This window comes from Somniosus microcephalus, unplaced genomic scaffold (genome assembly GCF_052327205.1).
Source record: "Somniosus microcephalus isolate GS21.2 unplaced genomic scaffold, FLI_Smic_1.0 unresolved_chr7, whole genome shotgun sequence".
Lineage (NCBI taxonomy): Eukaryota > Metazoa > Chordata > Chondrichthyes > Squaliformes > Somniosidae > Somniosus > Somniosus microcephalus.
Window position 1 is genome coordinate 10,001,320 of NW_028225185.1, and position 21,455 is coordinate 10,022,774.

Sequence of the window (21,455 nt, forward strand, 5' to 3'; positions counted from 1 at the left end):
GGCCGTTAGGAGATAAGGGATGTCACAAGATGAGCACCCGGTGGCTTCATTGTATAAACTTTGATGTAATTTAAAGAAAGGTCATGCGAAAGTATGACAAGATGAGCACCTGGTGGCTCCATTGTATAAACTTTGATGTAATTTGAAGAAAGGTCATGCGAAAGTATGAATCATTGTGGTTTGGAGTCATAAATACTGAGATTTGTAAAGCCTCGATTTCAACAGCCTGCATTTGCACCGTGCCTTTAACATAGTAATATGTCCCAAGGCGCTTCACGGGAGCGATTATCGGACAAAATTTGACACTGAGCCATGTAAGCAGATATTCAGACAGGGGTTACATAGAAGATAGGAGCAGGAGTCGGCCATTCGGCCCCTCGAGCCTGTTCCGCCATTCAATGAGATCATGGCTGATCATCCAAATTCAGTACCCTGTCCCTGCTTTCTCCCCATATCCCTTGGTCCCTTTAGCCTTAAGAAATAGATCCAACTCCTTCTTGAATATATTTGATGAATTGGCCTCAACTGCCTTCTGTGGTAGAGAATTCCACAGGTTCACCACTCTCTGGGTTGTGGGGCTGAAGGAGATTACAGAGATAGGGAGGAATTTGAAAACAGTGTTGTCTTGCGAGAGACATGGAAACTGCCTTTGAAGAGGTGACAGAAACATGTCCTGTGGAAGGACATGGAGGAGGTCGAGGTGTGGTGATTCATCCATTGCACGGGGAGAGGGCTGGAAGCTGTTGGCATTGAGATCAGAGAGTGTTGGTGTTGAGTGGAGTCTGTTAATATGAAGTGGGAGAGAAGAGCCGTTGATGGTCACAGCACAGGAGGAGGCCATTTGGACCATCGTGTCTGTACTGGATCTTTGCAACAGTGATCCAGAACTAAAATTTATATCACAGTGAACATTGCAGAACGTCTCAGTGCTTCACTGGGCATAGTAACAACTTGTATTTATATAGCGCCTTTAACGTAGTAAAACGTCCCAAGGTGCTTCACGGGAGTATTATAAGACAAAAAAATTTGACACCGAGCCACATAAGGAGAAATTAGGGCAGGTGACCAAAAGCTTGGTCAAAGAGTTCAGTTTTTAAGGAGCGTTTTAAAGGAGAGAGAGGCGGAGAGGTTTAGGGAGGGAATTCCAGAGCTCGGGGCCCAGGCGGCTGAAGGCACGGCCGCCAATGGTGGAGCGATGGAAATCGAGGGATAGAAACATAGAAGATAGGAGCAGGAGTAGGCCATTCGGCCCCTCGAGCCTGCTCCGCCATTCAATGCGATCATGGCTGATCATCCAAATTCAGTACCCTGTCCCTGCCTTCTCCCCATATCCCTTGATCCCTTTAGCCTTAAGAAATATATCCAACTCCTTCTTGAATATATTTAATGAATTGGCCTCCACTGCCTTCTGTGGTAGAGAATTCCACAGGTTCACCACTCTCTGGGTGAAGAAATTCCTCCTCATCTCAGTCCTAAATGGCTTACCCCTTATCCTTAGACTGTGACCCCTGGTTCTGGACTCCCCCACCATCGGGAACATCCTTCCTGCATCTTGTCTGTCCAGTCCTGTCAGAATTTTATAAGTTTCAATGAGATCCCCTCTCATTCTTCTAAACTCTAGCGAATATAAGCCTGATCGACTCAATCTCTCCTCATATGTCAACTCCAATGAGTATAGGCCGAACCTGCTCAACCTTGGCCTTTGTAGCGAGAGGGTTTGAGTACAGGAACAAGGATGTCTTGCTGCAGTTGTACAGGGCCTTGGTGAGACCGTCCCTTGAGTATTGTGTGCAGTTTTGGTCGCCTTATCTGAGGAAGGATGTTCTTGCCATGGAGTGCAGCGAAGATTCACCAGACTGATACCTGGGATGGCAGGAATGACGTATGAGGGAGCGCTGCACTGTGGGAGGGGCAGGACTGAGGGAGCGCCGCACTGTGGGAGGGGCAGGACTGAGGGAGTGCTGCACTGTCGGAGGGGCAGTACTGAGGGAGCCCCACACTGTCGGAGGGACAGTACTGAGGGAACGCCGCACTGTCGGAGGGACAGTACTGAGGGAGTGCCGCACTGTCGGAGGGACAGTACTGAGGGAGTGCCGCACTGTCGGAGGGGCAGGACTGAGGGAGTGCCGCACTGTCGGAGGGGTGGTACTGAGGGAGCGCCGCACTGTCGGAGGGGCAGTACTGAGGGAGCGCCGCACTGTCGGAGGGGCAGGACTGAGGGAGCGCCGCACTGTCGGAGGGGCTGTCTTTCAGATGAGTCGTTAAACCGAGGCCCTGTCTGTCCTCTCAGGTAAAGGGTCCCACGGCCACTATTTCGAAGAAGAGCAGGGGGAGTTCACCCCGGTGTCCTGGGGCCAATATTTATACCTCAACCGACATCACTAAAAACAGATTATCTGGTCATTATCGCATTGCTGTTTGTGGGAGCTTGCTGTGCGCAATTTGGCTGCCGCGTTTCGTGCATTACAACAGTGGCTACACTTCAAATAAAAAAAAATTATTGGGTCGTCCGGTGGTTGTGAAAGACACTGCAGTCTTTCTTTCTGAGGGGCACCACATTTGGGCTGAATCAGGAGCTTAAAACAGCAAGACATGTCTGTCGTGGGTGTCAACACACCCAGAAGCCCAACCTTGCCCGCACAGGGGACCGAATCACAGCAAAACTCAATCCTGCTCTTCTGTAACGTCCCCACATTTCGACTCGGTTGTGGGGGGGGGGGAAACATAGCAATGAGGAGCAGCATCCCTGATTGATCCCACCCGCCCAACCCAACGGCACCGAGGCCAAAAACCAGCCACACCCGCAGGATGGAATCAGCCTAACTCATTTTGGGAGAGGAAGGGGGCAAATTTACTGACACAAACCAATCAGCAGCCACAGCCCCTGATGGATCCCACCCTCCCCAACCCAAGTGCACTGAGGCCAAAAACCAGCAGAACCAGTCAAGCCCACCAGGATGGAATCAGCCTAACTCATGGTGGGGGGGGGCGGGAAAGAGGGTGAACAAATTACTGGCACAAAAAAAAGCTTTAAACACCAGATCCCCACCCCCCCAAAAAAAAAACATTTTTAACCTCAGAAGTTATTGCAAATGAAGGAAAAGGTTTGGGTGAAAAAAATTTACTCGGGGGAAAAACAAAACATTTCTATCCTTTTAGAGGCGTTTCAAATTGGAGGATGGGGGGAAAAAATTCTTTTTTTTTCAAAAAAATACAAATTTTTCAATTTAGGCCGCAAAGCCTGCAGAAAGAGGCCGCTCGCGTAAGCCGGGCTGAAGGCGCCGCCTCACACAGGGAGCGTAAAACTGCGGCAGGTCCAGCAGCTCGCCGCTTCCCGCCACCGCCGCAGCCCCATTCAAAAGCAGCGCACGCACCAACCGCCTCACCAGCAACCACTCCATCCCCAACTGCCAATCAAATGCCCCGCCCAGCGACCTAACTCCTCCCCATCCCATTCATTAATTCCGCGGCGGCGCCTTTCTGATTGGCTAGGCTTGAAAAAGGCGGTGCTTGGGCGGGGCAGGTAGAGGCACGTGACACACACACACACACACACACACACGCCCGTGCCTCCAATCCGATGCACGTCGGGAAACGTAGTTCTTTTCCGCGCCCACTCTCCCTTCTCCGTCATGGCAGCCATCCGAGAGCGAACTACATTTCCCGGAGGAGCATTGCGCGCCCGCCCCGCCCCTTACCAATATTGTTTTGTTGCAATGCAGTCTGGGACTTGTAGTCTCTTTATTTTTTTCAAATGTAACTAAGCGATTATTTTATACACACATATATATGTATATCATATATTTAGCCCGACTACGAAGATTAAAAAGTGAACTGAGTGTTTTGTTTTAAATATGTGACAGCCGGGCAAGGTTTTTTTTCTTGGGCCGGCGATTCGATTGGTCAGGGGTGGAGATGGCGTCATGACGTAATGCGGCGACGCAGGACAAGACTGGCGCATGCGCGGTTTTCTTTTTACCTAGCTCCGGCTCCGAGAGGGTGAGTGTGTGTCGAGCGCCTTTCATTTCAATTAAGATTCCCTTTTGATGAATTATTTTTGACGGAGTCTCTGCGATCCGTTGCACGGGAGGGAGTGGGTGGCTTGGGGCCCCGGCTGAGGCTTTTTTTTTAATATAGAGCGAGCGCCAGGGGGGGGAAAGCCAGTCAAGGCGATGTACACGTCAGCACTGGGGCAACCGGCAGGGGTGAAGGGTCAGGGGTGAAAGGGCGTCTTGCCTACTTTAGAGAATCAGACCATAGCAAAACACTGCAGATGCTGGCAATCCGAAATAACAATAGCAAATGCTGCAAAAACTCAGCAGGCCAGGGCAGCATCCGTGGAGAGAGAAACAGAGTCAACGTTTCGGGTCGAAACCCTTCTACAGAACTCATAGAATCGTAGAAAGTTACAGCACGGAAGGAGGCCATTTCAGCCCATCGTGTCCGCTCCGGCCAACAACAAGCCATCCAGCCTAATCCCACTTCCCAGCTCTTGGTCCGTAGCCCTGTAGGTTACAGCATCCCAAGTGCACATCCAAGTACTTTTTAAATGCGATGAGGGTTCCTGCCTCTCCCACCCTTTCAGGCAGTGAGTTCCAGATTCCAGCCACCCTCTGGGTGAAGAAATTTCCCCTCAACTCCCCTCTAATCCTTCTACCAATTACTTTAAATCTCTGCCCCCCTGGTTCTTGGCCCCTCTGCTAAGGGAAATCGGTCCTTCCTGTCCACTCAACCCATAGAAACATAGAAGATAGGAGCAGGAGTAGGCCATTCGGCCCCTCGAGCCTGTTACGCCATTCAATGAGATCATGGCTGATCATCCAAATTCAGTACCCTGTCCCTGCTTTCTCCCCATATCCCTTTAGCCTTAAGAAATATATCTAACTCCTTCTTGAATATATTTAATGAATTGGCCTCCACTGCCTTCTGTGGTAGAGAATTCCACAGGTTCACCACTCTCTGGGTGAAGTAATTCCTCCTCATCTCTGTCCTAAATGGCTTACTCCTTATCTTTAGACTGTGACCCCTGGTTCTGGACTCCCCGGCCATCGGGAACATCCTTCCTGCATCTAGTCTGTCTAGTCCTGTTAGAATTTTATAAGTTTCAATGAGATCCCCTCTCATTCTTCTGAACTCCAGCGAGTATAAGCCCAATCGACCCAATCTCTCCTCGTACGTCATTCCTGCCATCCCAGGTATCAGTCTGGTGAATCTTCGCTGCACTCCCTCCATGGCAAGAACGTCCTTCCTCAGATAAGGCGACCAAAACTGCACACAATACTCAAGGTGTGGTCTCACCAAGGCCCTGTACAACTGCAGCAAGACATCCTTGTTCCTGTACTCGAACCCTCTCGCTATGAAGGCCCCTCATAATTTTATACACCTCAATTAAATCTCCCCCCTCGGCCTCCTCTGTTCCAAAGAAAACAACCCCAGCCTATCCAATCTTTCCTCATAGCTAAAATTCTCCAGTCCTGTAAAAATCCTCATTACTCTCCTCTGTACCCTCTCTAGTGCAATCACATCCTTCCTGTAATGTGGTGACCAGAACTGCACGCAGTATTCTAGCTGAGGCCTCACTCGTGTTTTATACAGTTCAAGCCCCCCCCCCCCCGGCTCTTGTATTCTATGCCTCGGCTCATAAAGGCAAGCATCCCTTATGCCTTCTTAATCACCTTATCTACCTGGCCTGCTACCTTGAGGGAACTGTGGACATGCACTCCAAGGTCCCTTTGTTCCTTTACACTTCTTGGTGTCCTACCATTTAATGTATATTCCCTTGCCTTGTTAGCCCTCCCCAGATGCATTACCTCACACTTCTCCAGATTGAATTCCATTTGCCACTGTTCTGCCCACCTGACCAGTTCATTGATATCTTCCTGCAGTCTCCAGCTTGCTTCTGTCAGACACGACTTTCCCTTAAATCCACGCTGACTGTCCAGGTTATTATCTGAACGGCAATAGATTGGGAGAAGGGGAAGTGCAACGAGACCTGGGTGTCATTGTGCACCAGTCGCTGAAGGTAAGCATGCAGGTGCAGCAGGTGGTTAAGAAGGCAAATGGTATGTTGGCCTTCGTAGTGAGAGGGTTCGAGTACAGGAACAAGGATGTCTTGCTGCAGTTGTACAGGGCCTTGGTGAGACCACACCTTGAGTATTGTGGGCAGTTTTGGTCGCCTTACCTGAGGAAGGATGTTCTTGCCATGGAGGGAGTGCAGCGAAGATTCACCAGACTGATACCTGGGATGGGAGGAATGACGTATGAGGAGAGATTGGGTCGATTGGGTTTATACTCGCTGGAGTTTAGAAGAATGAGAGGGGATCTCATTGAAACTTATAAAATTCTAACAGGCCTAGACAGACTAGATGCAGGAGGGATGTTCCCGATGGCGGGGGAGTCCAGAACCAGGGGTCACAGTCTAAGGATAAGGGGTAAGCCATTTAGGACAGAGATGAGGAGGAATTTCTTCACCCAGAGAGTGGTGAACCTGTGGAATTCTCTACCACAGAAGGCAGTTGAGGCCAATTCATTAAATATATTCAAGAAGGAGTTAGATATATTTCTTAAGGCTAAAGGGATCAAGGGATATGGGGAGAAAGCAGGGACAGGGTACTGAATTTGGATGATCAGCCATGATCTCATTAAATGGCGGAGCAGGCTCGAGGGGCCGAATGGCCTACTCCTGCTCCTATCTTCTATGTTTCTTCATTAACTACATGGCCGATTTTAGTATCATCTGCAAACTTCTTAATCGTAACCCCTACATTCAAGTCTAAATCATTGATATATACCACAAAAAGCAACGGACCTAGTACTGAGCCCTGCGGAGCCCCACTAGAAACTGTGTTCCAGTCACAAAAACACCGATCGACCATTACCCTCTGCTTCCTGCCTCTGAGCCAATTTTGGATCCAACTTGCCACTTTGTCTTGGATCCCATGGGCTTTTACTTTCGTGACCAGTCTGCCATGTGGGACCTTGTCAAAAGCCTTGCTAAAATCCATGTAGACTACATCAAAGGCACTACCCTCATCAACCCTCCTTGTTACCTCCTCAAAAAATTCAATCAAGTTAGTCAGACACGACCTTCCCTTAAATCCATGCTGACTATCCTTGATTAATCCGTGTCTTTCCAAATGAAGATTTATCCTGTCCCTCAGAACTTTTTCCAATAATTTTCCCACCACCGAGGTTAGGCTGACTGGCCTGTAATTACTCGGTCTATCCCTTTCTCCCTTTTTACACAAAGGTTCAACGTTAGCAGTCCTCCAGTCCTCTGGCACCACACCTGTAGCCAGAGAGGATTGGAAAATGATGGTCAGAGCCTCTGCCCTTTCCTGTTTTGCTTCTCAACAGCCTGGGATACATTTCATCCGGGCCTGGGGATTTATCCACTTTTAAAGCTGCTAAGCCCCTTAATACTTCCTCTCTCTGTTTATTTAATCTAATATTTCACACTCCTTCTCCCTGATTTGCAATATCTGCATCGCCGCTCTCTGTGAAAACAGACGCAAAGTATTGATTAAGGACCCTACCGACATCTCCCGCCTCCACACACACATTACCTTTATGGTCCCTAATAGGCGCTACTCTTTCTTAAGTTATCCTCTTGCTCTTAATGTATTTATTAAACATCTTTGGGTTTTCCTTGATTTTACTTGCCAAAATTTTTCAATATTCTCTCTTTGCCTTCCTAATTTCCTTGTCCCCAGAGAGCCCAGTATTGCTGCGTTTTGCAGGGCGGAGGAGAGTGGGGGGGAAAGCATCTAAATTCAATGCTGCAGTTTTAGAAAGGGGTGCATTGCACACTCGCAGACAGACCTGGTGGTGGTGGTGGGGTGGGAGGTTCAGCTGCATAGATCATTAAAATGCCATGGACAGGTAACAGAGAATACAGGAAACTCTTTGGCATCCGGCAGCGACAGGACCGGCATGGTGCCGGTTTATCAAAAAGTCCGGATTACAGAGAGGTATCGTTAAAAGGTACGAGAGCTCTGTACACAGCAACAAATCCAGGCTTCCCTGTTGCTTAGCAACATGTGCAGGAACTCCGGCCACAGACCAAGCGTCCCTGTTGCTTAGCAACAAGTGTAGGAGGCCCCGGTTACACAGCCACAGGTCCAGGAACGGCCACTAATATGAAGTAAAACTTAACCTGAACCTACTCCTGAATTTTGCCGGTTAAGAGATTTCCGGTTATTTAGGTGCTGGTAAATCGAGAGTTTCCTGTAATCAAAAAGGCTAATGGACTGCTGGCCTTTATAACGAGAGGGCGAGAATGCAACCGCAGTGCCTTGCATTCAGCCAGCGCCTTTAACATCCTACGGCGCGTCACAGGGAGTGTGACCAGGCAAAATGGGGTGTTCAGAATCGTGAGAGGGGTTGTGAGGGGGGGGGCCTCTAGACAGAGTAGGTGGAGAGAGCAACAAACCGCTCCCGTTGGTGGCCGGGTCGGGAACCAGAGGACTCCGATTTAAGGAGACTGGCGGACGACCAAGAGGAGACGCGAGGAAAAACTGTTCTACGCAGCGAGTGGTCAGGATCGGGAATGCACTGCCTGAAAGGGTGGTGGAGGCATAAGAACACAAGAAATAGGAGCTGGAGTCGGCCATTCAGCCCCTCGAGCCTGCTCCGCCATTCAGTGAGATTATGGCTGGTCTTCGACCTCAACTGCACTTTCCTGCACTATCCCCATATCCCTTGATTCCCTTAATATCCAAAAATCTATCGACCTCAGTCTTGCATATACAACATGACAGTGCGTCAGTGGATGCTCAGTCGGAGGGGCGGTACTGAGGGAGCGCCGCACCGTCGGAGGGGCAGTACTGAGGGAGCACCGCGCTGTCGGAGGGGCAGTACTGAGGGAGTGTCGGAGGGGCGGTACTGAGGGAGCGCCGCACTGTCGGAGGGGCGGTACTGAGGGAGCGCCGCACTGTCGGAGGGGCGGTACTGAGGGAGCGCCGCACTGTCGGAGGGGCGGTACTGAGGGAGCGCTGCACTGTCGGAGGGGCAGTACTGAGGGAGCACCGCGCTGTCAGAGGGGGCAGTACTGAGGGAGCACTGCGCTGTCAGAGGGGCAGTACTGAGGGAGCGCCGCACTGTCGGAGGGGCGGTCCTGAGGGAGCGCCGCACTGTCGGAGGGGCAGTACTGAGGGAGCGCTGCACTGTCGGAGGGGCAGTACTGAGGGAGCGCTGCACTGTCGGAGGTACCGACTTTCGGATGAGATGTTAAACCGACGCCCCCGTCTGCTCACTCAGGTGGACGTAAAAGATCCCACGGCCACTATTCATTCATAACTGCGTCGGATGCTCCCTTCAACGTGTCTCGGGTGTGTATTGATGTGTGAAGAAACGTCAACAAGAACGTTGGGTTTTTCGAAGTAGTCGCCTGCATCCAGCGAGAGACGGTGCTGTAGACTCTTGTGTAATTCTCTGTGACATGAATCTTGTCATTTATGTGGAAATGACTTCTGAAATAATACTGGGCGGCCTGCTGGTGGCGCTGTCCAGGGAGAGTATAAATACTCGGGCACGGGCCCAGCTTGCGCAGGACATTCTTTAACAGGAACGAGTGAAGGACACAACTAGACCTCCATGTTGTAAAACAGTTGATTAAAGCTTTGTTTAACGCTTAGACCAAGTGCCTAGTAATTTTCTTACGTCACTCTGTCTGTTTTTTTGTTTGCCCTCCTCCCTCACAGATGAAGTTGCTCCTGATCAGTGTGTGCGTTGTGCTGTCCGCTGCTGTCAGCGGAGACGAAGGAGCGCGGCTGTTGGCCTCCAAATCCCTGTTAAACAAATACGCAGTGGAGGGCCGAGACCTGACGCTGCAGTACAACATCTACAACGTCGGATCCAGGTAGGAAGTGTGTTGTCTTGTGTCGGCCGTGGCTCACTGGGCAGCACCCTCGCTGCTGGGTCGGAAGGTTGTGGGCTCAAGTCCCGCTCCAGAGACTTGAGCATAGAAATCTAGGCCGACACTCCCACTGCCAGTACTGAGGGAGAGCCGCACTGTCGGAGGGGCAGTACTGAGGGAGAGCCGCACTGTCGGAGGGGCGGTACTGAGGGAGAGCCGCACTGTCGGAGGGGCAGTACTGAGGGAGCGCCGCACTGTCGGAGGGGCAGTACTGAGGGAGCGCCGCACAGTCGGAGGGGCAGTACTGAGGGAGCGCCGCACTGTCGGAGGGGCGGTACTGAGGGAGCGCCGCACTGTCCGAAGGGCAGTACTGAGGGAGCGCCGCACTGTCGGAGGGGCAGTACTGAGGGAGCGCCGCACTGTCGGAGGGGCAGTACTGAGGGAGCGCCGCACAGTCGGAGGGGCGGTACTGAGGGAGCGCCGCACTGTCGGAGGGGCGGTACTGAGGGAGCGCCGCACTGTCCGAAGGGCAGTACTGAGGGAGCGCCGCACTGTCGGAGGGGCGGTACTGAGGGAGCGCCGCACTGTCGGAGGGGCGGTACTGAGGGAGCGCCGCACTGTCGGAGGGGCGGTACTGAGGGAGCGCCGCACTGTCGGAGGGGGGGTACTGAGGGAGCGCCGCACTGTCGGAGGGGCGGTACTGAGGGAGCGCCGCACTGTCGGAGGGGCGGTACTGAGGGAGTGCCGCACTGTCGGAGGGGGGGTACTGAGGGAGCGCCGCACTGTCGGAGGGGCGGTACTGAGGGAGCGCCGCACTGTCGGAGGGGCGGTACTGAGGGCGCGCCGCAATGTCGGAGGTGGCGTCTTTCGGATGAGACGTTAAACCGAGGCCCCGTCTGCCCCCTCGGACGGATGTAAAAGATCCCACGGCCACTATTTTGAAGAAGAGCAGGGGGGAGTTCTCCCCGGTGTCCTGGGGCCAATATTTATCCCTCAACCAACATCACTAAAACAGATGATCTGGTCACTGTCACATTCTGGGATCTTGCTGTGCACCAATTGGCTACATTTCAAAAGTACTTCATTTGCTGTGAAGCGCTTTGGGGCGTCCTGAGATCGTGGAAGCTGCTATAGTAATGCAAACCTATCAGCTGGCGCTCGCTGCCTGGGTTTGCATGTTAAGGACAACAATTTGGCTGAAGGATTGGGTGGCGGGAGGGGGGAAGCATGTCGGGTTCGGTGTTCTGCCTTTGCTCATCTTAACCCCTTTGATGGAATAATCCCAATCGTATCTGTTTCTGTTAGTGCCGCGCTCGATGTGGAGCTCAGCGATGACTCCTTCCCACCAGAGGACTTTGGAATCGTGTCCGGAATGTTGACTGTGAAATGGGACCGTATTGCTCCGTATCCTTCTCGCAACCGTAGTGGGTTTAAGATTTATTAGTGTGTGTGTTTTTTTATTCGTTTATGGGATGTGGGCGTCGCTGGCAAGGCCGGCATTTATTGCCCATCCCTAGTCGCCCTTGAGAAGGTGGTGGTGAGCCTCCTTCTTGAACCGCTGCAGTCCGTGTGGTGAAGGTGCTCCCACAGTGCTGTTAGGGAGGGAGTTCCGGGATTTTGACCCAGCAACGATGAAGGATCGGCCGATATATTTCCAAGTCAGGATGGTGTGTGAGACTTGGAGGGGAACTTGGAGGTGGTGGTGTTCCCACGCGCCTGCTGCCCTCGTCCTTCTAGGTGGTAGAGGTGGCGAGTTTGGGAGGTGCTGCCGAAGAAGCCTTGGCGAGTTGCTGCAGTGCATCTTGTAGATGGTACACACTGCAGCCACGGTGCGCCGGTGGTGGAGGGAGTGAATGTTTAAGGTGGTGGATGGGGTGCCGATCAAGCGGGCTGCTTTGTCCTGGACGTGTCGAGCTTCTTGAGTGTTGTTGGAGCTGCACTCATCCAGGCAAGTGGAGAGCATTCCATCACACTCCTGACTTGTGTCTATATATCTCTCATCCCAGCTCTTCCAGGTTCATTCCCAGGTATCTGTGGCTGCCACAGAAGCTATAACCCCATTGAGTGGCTCTGGGTGTTGACCTTGACCCTGGTGAGTGAGGCTTGTCGTCTGCAAGTCAGGCGTGTGATGTGGTTCAGCGGGTAGCAGTCTCGCCTCTGAGTCTAGAGGGGTCACGGGTTCGAGTCCCACTCCAGAGACTTGAGCACGTAATCCAGGCCGACACTCCCAGTGCCAGTACTGAGTGCTGCATTGTCTTCCGAATGAGACGTTAAACCGAGGCCCCGTCTGCCCTCTAGTGGATGTAAAAGATCCCGTGGCATTATTGAGAGAAGAGCGGGGGGGAGTTCTCCCCGGTGTCCTGGGGTCAACATTTATCCCTCAACCAACATCACTGAAAACATTATCTGCTCATTATCACATTGCTGTTTGTGGGATCTTGCTGTGTGCACATTGGCTGCCGCGTTTCCAACATTACAACAGTGACTACGCTTCAAAAAGTACTTTGGGAAGTCCCGGGGTCGTGAAAGGCGCTATACAAATGCAAGTCTTTCAAACAATTGAGGGTGTCTTTTTAAAAAAAAAAAAAAAATGATATTAATCGCTTTCAATTTGGACTCTGTGTGTGTCTGTGTCTTTGTGAGTGTATGTGTGTCTGCTTCCTTAACGCACTTCCGCTCAGAGCCAGTAACGTCACGCACACGGTGGTGCTGCGACCACTGAAAGCCGGATACTTCAACTTCACCTCTGCAACAATCTCCTACCTCGCCCAGGAAGGCAGTCAGGTGGTGGTGAGTACGATCGCAAAATACTGCGGATGCTGGAAATCCGAAATAACAACAGAAAATGCTGGAAAAACTCAGCAGGCCAGGGCAACATCCGTGGAGAGAGAAACAGAGTCGACGTTTCCGGTCAAAACCCTTTGTCAAGACTGAAAAAGCACAGGAAATGTAACAGATTAAAAGGCCAGTTTGGGGGCTGGGAAATGGGGATGAAAGAACAAAAGAGAAGTGAAGAGACATTAAGAGGTATTCAAAACCAGACGAGATGGTGGTCGGACTAGTGGAGACAAAAGACAGCTCTAGGTTAGGTGTGAAATGCGCTGGCAGAATGGGAGACAGCTGCCATGTGGGAGAGAGAAAAAGTGGGGGGGAAGGGCCAAAAGAAAGGTATGGATAAAAAATATAAGTAAAAATATAATGGGGGCCGAGGTTATGATCTGAAATTGTTGAACTCGGTATTGAGTCCGGAAGGCTGTAAAGTGCCTAATCGGAAGATGAGATGCTGTTCCTCGAGCGGTGGTGGTGAGTGATGGACTCAGTTTGGAAAGTTAGGCTAATACTTTGTAAGTCACCAGTCAGGCCTCAGCCGGAGCATTGTGTCCAATTCTGAGCACCGCACTTTAGGAAGGATGTCACATCCTTGAAGAGGGCGCAGAGGAGATTTACTCGAATGAAACCAGGGGTGAGAGACGAGAGAAGCTGGGCTTGTTCTCCTTAAGAGAGCAGAGAAGGTTAAGGGGTGATTTAATAGAGGTGTTCAAAATTCATTTGAAGGGTTTTGGGTAGAGTAGATTGGGAGAAATTGTTTCCACTTACCAGTGTTGGACATCCTGGAGCGGTGGATGTTAGACACCTTGGGGAGTTGAGGGTTAATAATCGAACTTCTTTGTATCTCAGAGCAACAGGCTTTCCAATATACAGGAAACTTTGGTTTATCCGGAGGTTATATGTCCGGAATACTCGATCTAACGGCAAAAATCAGGGGCCGTTTTCTGTAAGTTTTTTTTAGTTCTCGTTGCTTTTTTTTTCCCCAGTCAGGCACTGCAAGGTCTGTAGCTATAGCAACAGCTTCAGCGAGAGACGCTTGCAGCTGCAGCCGACTGTTTTGAAGCAACAGGGTTTGTTGATTCACACAAAGCTTTTCAGTTCCGTATCTCTCAACATTAACGCTGGTATGTCCGGCACTTTTGATGGTACGGCACCAGCTCGGTCCCGTCAGTGCCGGATATCAGAAAGTTTCCTGTAAACAGGATGGCTTTGAAGTGTCGTGAGGAAAGCTAGGCTTGTCTTATGCTTTTAGTGTCCCAGTATTATCGAAGAAAAGTGCTTGTGCAAGGAAATAAGTGACTAATAAAGTCAGCTATGCGTGATTACGATCTAACTTTCGGGGCTAGAGTAATATACATAGGTAGAGGGAACCATTAACAACAGTATAGACAGATAAGATTAGGAGCGGGAGTCGGCCATTCGGTCCCTCGAGCCTGCTCCGCCATTCAATAAGATCACGGCTGATCTTCGACCTCAACTCCACTTTCCCGCCCGATCCCCATATCCCTCGATTCCCCGAGAGTCCAAAAATCTATCGATCTCAGTCTTGAATATACTCAACGACTGAGCCTCCACAGCCCTCTGGGGCAGAGAATTCCAAAGATTCACCGCCCTCTGAGTGAAGAAATTCCTCCTCATCTCAGTCCTCAATGGCCGACCCCTTATCCTGAGACTGTGCCCCCTGGTTCTGGACTCTCCAGCCAGGGGGAAACAGCCTCTTAGCATCTACCCTGTCAATCCCCCTCAGAATCTTCTACGTTTCAATGAGATCACCTCTCATTCTTCTAAACTCCAGAGAGTATCGGCCCATTCTACTCAATCTCTCATCATAGGACAGCCCTCTCGTCCCAGGAATCAATCTAGTGAACCTTTGTTGCGACGCCTCCAAGGCAAGTATATCCTTCCTCAGATAAGGAGACCAAAACTGCACACAGTACTCCAGGTGCGGTCTCACCAAGGCCCTGTACAATTGGAGCAAGACTTCCTTACTCTTGTACTCCAAACACCTCGCAATAAAGGCCAACATGCCTTCCTAATTATTTGCTTGTACCTGCAAGCTAACTCTGTGTTTGCTGTGCGAGTACACCTAAATCTAACAGTTAATAAAGCCTGTTCTTCAAAGAGGTTAAGAGCAGTTACGTCAGAAAGTCTTGTTTAAGGGAAATAGCTTTGGAGTAAGTAACTACAACTGCTTACATGAACGGATCTGGGAATAGATGCGGCATTAGGTCTTCTCTGTGACGTGTACCTTTTGATGTCGGCAGAATATATATGGAGTATAAAGGAGCATGGTTTTTCCATAGCTCTGCAGAGAACTCAAAAGATACAGACACCGAAAAGCGTCTCTCTCGCTATACAGTTAGATTGATCATCTGTGCTGTACATCAATAAAGTCTGTTCCGTGTACTGTCTCGTGCTAACTCAAAACGTGGTGCTGTGAACCAGAGGAGGAAGGAGGTGGACTGCTAACAACCTGGTAATAGGCTTCTCGTCTCTTTATCTTCAGGTGGGTTACACGAGTGCTCCTGGGCAGGGTGGCATTCTGGCGCAGCGAGAGTTCGACAGGCGCTTCTCGCCTCATTATGTGAGTACAGTATCGGTCTTTTCTACCATTCCTTGAGGCAAATCAGGTTAAACATGTTGAGCTTTCTTTAATGCAGTCAACTGAGGGAGCGCCGCACTGTCGGAGGGGCGATACTGAGGGAGCGCCGCACTGTCGGAGGGGCGGTACTGAGGGAGCGCCGCACTGTCGGAGGGGCGGTACTGAGGGAGCGCCGCACTGTCGGAGGGGCGGTACTGAGGGAGCGCCGCACTGTCGGAGGGGCGGTACTGAGGGAGCGCCGCACTGTCGGAGGGGCGGTACTGAGGGAGCGCGCACTGTCGGAGGGGCAGTACTGAGGGAGCGCCGCACTGTCGGAGGGGCGGTACTGAGGGAGCGCGGCACTGTCGGAGGGGCGGTACTGAGGGAGCGCGGCACTGTCGGAGGGGCGGTACGGAGGGAGCGCCGCACTGTCGGAGGGGCGGTACTGAGGGAGCACCGCACTGTCGGAGGGGCGGTACTGAGGGAGCACCGCACTGTCGGAGGGGCGGTACTGAGGGAGCGCCGCACTGTCAGAGGGGCAGTACTGAGGGAGCGCCGCACTGTCGGAGGGTCAGTACTGAGGGAGCGCCGCACTGTCGGAGGGGCAGTACTGAGGGAGCGCTACACTATCAGAGGTGCCGTCTTTCCGATGAGACGTTAAACCGAGGCCCCGTCTGCTCTCTTGGGTGGACATAAAAGATCCCACGGCCACTATCGGAAGAAGAGCAGGGGGAGTTCTCCCCGGTGTCCTGGGGCCAATATTTATCACTTCACCAACATCACTTAAAAACAGATGATCTGGTCATTATCACATTGCTGTTTGCGGGATCTTGCTGTGCGCAAATTCGCTGCCGCGTTTCCTACATTACAACAGTGGCCACACTTCAAAAAAAAGTACTTCATTGGCTGTAAAGCGCTTTGGGGTCGTGAAAGGCGCTGGAGAAATGCAAGATTTATTTTTGCTCTTTTAAGATTCTATGATTTAAATGTGACTTTTATTTTTTTTTTTAATTCCTCTCCAGTTGGACTGGGCGGCCTTCGGCGTCATGACCCTGCCTTCCATTGGCATCCCCTTGCTGCTGTGGTACTCGAGCAAGAGGAAATACGACACGGCCAAATCAAAGAAGAACTGAGCTTAAACGCAGTCCTCGGAAGAGGCTCGTTCTCCCTCTTGTACGCTGGGGCCGTGATGGTTTCGATGCACCGAACATCTGGCCTTTGGGCATGTTACAAACCAACATATAAAAATAAAAATATTCATTCTAGTGAATGATGCCGGCCGAGGATTTAAGTTGCCTCCCCACTCGTCTGAGCCTAACCTGGTCGTTTAATCTCCGACTCTCTTACAATCGCGATATCGGTCTGCTTGTGCTTCGTTTTAAAGAGAATATTAATCAAATGTATTTTCCCAGAAGGTTCACAGAACTGGGAATCTGAAACAGGGAGACAGCGCACAGCAGGTCCATCCAGCATCTATAGTGGGAATTTCTCAAGTAATGTGTCACGTTGTAATTGCACCCTCCTGCCACTGGTGGTGCTGTGGCACCTTTAGTTTTTGTGTCTCCCAACTCCTTGGCAATGGTTGTCGAGATACTCCCGACTGCGCCAACCAGCTTTGCTTCCCAAAGTTTCCTGAGCTTTGCTGCAAGATTCTGTGGTTTAAAAATCTGTTTAAAAATTCCTCCCCGGTTGGACTGGGCGGCATTTGGTGCCGTGTGACCCTGACTTCCGTCGGCAGCCCCCTGCTGCTGTGGCCCCCCACCCCACCCCACCCCCAAAAAAAGGCTGACCAGCGTCTGCAGCCGAAGCATTAACCTACTCCTCATGCATGCTAACGGCGTCCATTTCTTTCATTTGGGGGTCATTCCTGAGAAAATGTTGAGCTTTCTTTCTCTGCGATGCTGAGTGACATGCGATGCGTTTCCAAGTTAATATTTTTTTTGTTGTTGCAATCTCCGGCTACTGCGGTGAATCTCCTCGTCCTTTTCCCGTCTTCCTGTCTATTTTGGTGGAATTTACTTGTTCATTCCCGTGGCTGCGTCAGTCAGCTACTTTTGGGAATGGGAGACTGACTGGATTGCTCCGCAGAGAGCCGGCACGGACTCGATGGGCCGAATGGCCGCCTCCTGTGCCGCTATGGCTCTTGACTTTTTGCCCCGCTTTTCTCTCGGGCTGCCCGTGGTGTGTTCTCGTGCCGGTTTGAAATCAAAAGAGACCATGGGATCCATTTTACCGTGTGAAGGTGGGCCGCAAAGATTTTCTTTTTAAGCAAGGGGAGGGGATGCAAATGCACGAAACACTTCCAGGGGCAGCTGCTCGAGGGCGATCTGCAGCCTGCGTTAACGTTGCTTTGCAGCTCAGATGCTGCACCCAGCTCTTCATTTTTGAACCATTGCGCCCCATAAGTACAACAGGGTTATATGTACATTTATTGTGCACTTGGGGGACGGTTATTTTTAATAAAAACACCTAAAAAAAAAAAAAAATGCCTTGCAATCCTCTTTGAAACATGACCTTGAAATTCGCACTGTGAACACATTGGCACACTAATACAATTCCTTCATTCACCTAATCGTTAGCGACTTATAAGAACATTGGGAGTAGGCCGTACCTGCAGCCCTTCGAGCCTGCTCCGCCATTCAATAAGATCATGGGCTGATCTTCAACCTCAACTCCACTTTCCCACCCGATCCCCATATCCCTTGATTCCCCGAGAGTCCAAAAATCTCTCGATCTCGGCCTTGAATAGACTCAACGACTGAGCCTCCACAGCCCTCTGGGGCAGAGAATTCCAGAGATTCACCACCCTCTGAGTGAAGAAATTCCTCCTCATCTCAGTCCTCAATGGCCGACCCCTTATCCTGAGACTGTGACCCCTGGTTCTAGACTCTCCAGCCAGGGGGAAACATCCTCCCTGCATCTACCCTGTCAATCCCCCTCAGAATCTTGTATGTTTCAATGAGATCACCTTTCATTCTTCTAAACTCCAGAGAGTATCGGCCCAATCTACTCAATCTCTCCTCATAGGACAGTCCCTCTCATCCTAGGGATCAGGCTAGTGAGCCTCTGTTGCACCTTAAACAGGCTTAACCTGTACAACAAACTTGTGGGTCTCCCCACAGAAAGTCGGGATGAAGCGAATTTCCCACGGAAGGCATTAGCGATGCAAGTATGGGGACCCACAGCTTGCGCTGCTCCACCGAGCCACATGAGGAGATATCGGGTCAGGTGACCAAAAGCTGGGTCAAAGAAGCAGGTTTTATGGTGCGTCTTAAAAGAGGCGAGCGAGGCGGAGAGGTTTCGGGAGGGAATTCCAGAGCTTAGGGCCCAGGCAGCTGAAGACATGGCCACCACGGTGGAGCGAAGAAAATAGTTATTGCTCCTGATCACTGCCTAGTGCTTCCAGCAGGAACTGAGGCTCCGTTTTAATGTGTGTGTTTAGATAACCCAATAATACTTATTGTCTGGGCTCATAGGTGAAGTGCCTTCGTCACAGTCAAGGCATTTCAAGCTAATTAATTTCTTGAAGCATTTTGCTTTGACAATACACTATGTAACTGCAATTGTATTTTGGAAGGATGAATGAGGAGAGACACTATAAACGAAATGGCCTTTATTACAAGAAGATTTGAGTATAAGAGTAAAAACGTCTTACTGCAATTATATAGGGCCCTGGTGAGATCACACCTGGAGTATTGTGTACAGCTTTGGTCTCCTTACCTATGGAAGGATATACTTGCCATAGAGGGAGTGCAACGAAGGAAGGTTCACCAGACTGGTTCCTGGGATGGGGGGATTGTCCTATGGGGAGAAATTGAGTAGACTGGGCCTATATTCTCTGGAGTTTAGAAGAATGAGGTGATCTCATTGGAACATGCAAAGTTCTGACAGGGTAGATGCAGGGAGGATGTTTCCCCCTGGCTGTGGGGAGTCTAGAACCAGGGGTCACAGTCTCAGAATAAGGGGTCGTCCATTTAGGACTGAGATGAGGAGGAATTTCTTCACTCAGAGGGTGGTGAATCTTTGGAATTCTGTGCCCCAGAGGGCTGTGGAGGCTCAGTCGTTGAGTATATTCAAGGTTGAGATCGATAGATTTTTGGACTCTAGGGGAATCGAGGGATATGGGGATCGGGCGGAAAGTGGAGTTGAGGTCGATGATCAGCCATGATCTTGAATGGCGGAGCAGGCTCGAGGGGGCCTATGGTCTACTCCTGCTCCAAATTCTTATGGGCTGAATGGCCTCCTCCTGTGCTGTAAGATTCTATGATACAAGAGTCTATTTCTAATAATAGATAAAATTAATGACGATTACCACCGGGGTGAGGTACTGAAGGCAGGACTGCACCTCAAGGTCAATCAATGCCTTGAGCACAAAATAGGTAAAAATAGATTATTTTAAGCTGATTGTTCACTATTCCATTGCTATTTCTAATTTAAAAAAAATGTATTTCTTTGCAACGATGCTGGGTCGTTTCCAGCCCCGTTTCCCAGGTTTGGCTGGGTTTAAAAAGGAGTGAATAATGTTCCAATTCCCCCCCAGACCTTTGCAAACTGGAGCCCTGCCGGCTACCGACCGCCTTCTGCGCAAACTCCAGATCCGCCTTGGCCCCCCCCCGCAACGTGGGCGTGCTCCCGCCCACCCACCCCATCCCTGCGCTCTGATTGGCTGCTGAATGGGGGTCCCCCAAGGCCCCGCCCCCCATACCGGGGATGCCCCTGTCAATCACTCCGCTGATTGGCCAATGCCGCTGTCACTCCAGAAAAATATATTGAATTTACTGGTAACAGGTCATATAAAGCTAATCGGAGGAGAGGAAAAATTCGAAATCTAGTCTAGAATTAAATTATTTCTTTTATAAAATGCATACACAGGGTTAAAAGTTTGAGTTAAAAAATAAAATTGTAATTTAAAAAACAACTGCGATGGCCGGGAATCGAACCCGGGTCAACTGCTTGGAAGGCAGCTATGCTCACCACTATACCACCATCGCGGTGTTGGAAGGAGCGATCAGCGGTTTATACAAAGAGTAATCGGCATGACCTCATTCATTCAACATTAGACCAAGTCTGTACAATTGCCTCCATTTTGCACTCAGAGCCACATTGCCTCCAGGTTAACAGTCCAGTAACATTGCACATGCTTTTTTTTGGGGCTTGCATGCAATTTATTATTACCAGCATTTGAATTTTTTTTTGCAGATGCTAGTTTAATAAGAACTTTAAAAAAAAAATACTGGAGTTATAGCAACATAGGAGGAGGCCCATTCAGCCCCTCCAGCCTGTTCCGCCATTCAATGAGATCATGGCTGATCTGCGACCTAACTCCATCTACCCGACTTTGGCCCCATATCCCTTAATACCTGGTTAACAGAAATCTATCAATCTCAGATTTAAAATTAACAATTGACCCAGCGCCTGTAGTGTCCGTGTGTTGATAGAGACACTGAAGACAGGAGTTAGTTCATAGGTATTTACTAAGCAAAGTCTGGGGGGGGTTCTAACGGATATACACAATACACAGGCTTATATAGCCCGAGTGGCAATCACCGGCATTACAGCACACCTGGGGCTCTTAAAGGCACATACACTACAATTCCTCCCCTTTTAGCTAACCAGTACATCATCTTTTAAGTAATTATTAATTATATGTTATAAGAAAAATAATATACACATTGCTGTAGTTAATTAATTATAAGTCAGTCTCTCAGGAGGCTTCCTGACTCGGTCCGGATAACGCCTCGGTGGTGTAGTAGTTTCTGGTGGTGTAGTAGGTTCTTTTGGCAAGGCTGATTCGGCTTGAATGCCAGTGTCGGGTTCATAGGTGTTTACTAAGCAAAGTCTGGGGGGGGTTTCTACCGGATTTACACAATATACAGGCTTATATAGCCCGAGTGGTCATTACCAGCATTACAGCACACCTGGGGTTCTTAAAGGCATATACACTACAGTGCCGATTGCCATTTGCGGAAGAGAGTTCCAAACTTCTACCACCCTTTGTGTGTAGAAGTGTTTCCCAATCTCACTCCTGAAAGGTCTGGCTCTAATTTTTGCACGATGCTCCCCCAACCAGCGGAAATGGTTCCTCTCTATCTGTTCCCTCGAATATCTTGAAAACTTCGATCAGATCATCCCCTTAACAATCTAAATTCCAGCGAATACAACCCTAGTTTGTGTAATCTCTCCTCGTAA

At 50.3% G+C, this 21,455-nt stretch overlaps 1 protein-coding gene and 1 non-coding gene across 3 annotated transcripts; one reads left to right on the forward strand and one right to left on the reverse strand.

Annotated features, from left to right (window-relative positions):
• Positions 1 to 3,920: 3,920 nt before the first annotated feature.
• ssr2 (signal sequence receptor, beta) lies at positions 3,921 to 17,752 on the forward strand. 2 transcript variants are annotated; one of them, XM_085978594.1, is made up of 6 exons: positions 3,921 to 3,999; positions 9,702 to 9,859; positions 11,162 to 11,260; positions 12,538 to 12,646; positions 15,192 to 15,269; positions 16,289 to 17,752. In XM_085978594.1, the coding sequence occupies exons 2-6, from the start codon at positions 9,702 to 9,704 to the stop codon at positions 16,397 to 16,399; spliced, it is 555 nt and encodes a 184-aa protein (XP_085834720.1). In that variant the 5' UTR covers positions 3,921 to 3,999; the 3' UTR covers positions 16,400 to 17,752. The 2 variants fall into 2 exon arrangements, with proteins under 2 accessions (XP_085834720.1, XP_085834721.1); XM_085978595.1 differs by lacking the exon at positions 3,921 to 3,999 and adding an exon at positions 6,000 to 6,022.
• A 2,433-nt stretch (positions 17,753 to 20,185) lies between these two features.
• On the reverse strand, positions 20,186 to 20,257 carry trnag-ucc (transfer RNA glycine (anticodon UCC)). Its single transcript has one exon. It is a non-coding gene; the product is annotated as a tRNA-Gly (tRNA).
• Between the last annotated feature and the right edge of the window lie 1,198 nt (positions 20,258 to 21,455).

What these genes read in the sequence shown, in the direction of transcription:
- ssr2 (XM_085978594.1), top strand. Translation starts at nt 9,702, where the DNA reads ATGAAGTTGCTCCTGATCAGTGTGTGCGTTGTGCTGTCCGCTGCTGTC. An exon ending in AAATGGGACCGTATTGCTCC is followed by an intron (nt 11,261 to 12,537) that starts GTATCCTTCTCG and finishes ACTTCCGCTCAG; the next exon opens with AGCCAGTAACGTCACGCACA. An exon ending in AGGAAGGCAGTCAGGTGGTG is followed by an intron (nt 12,647 to 15,191) that starts GTGAGTACGATC and finishes CTTTATCTTCAG; the next exon opens with GTGGGTTACACGAGTGCTCC.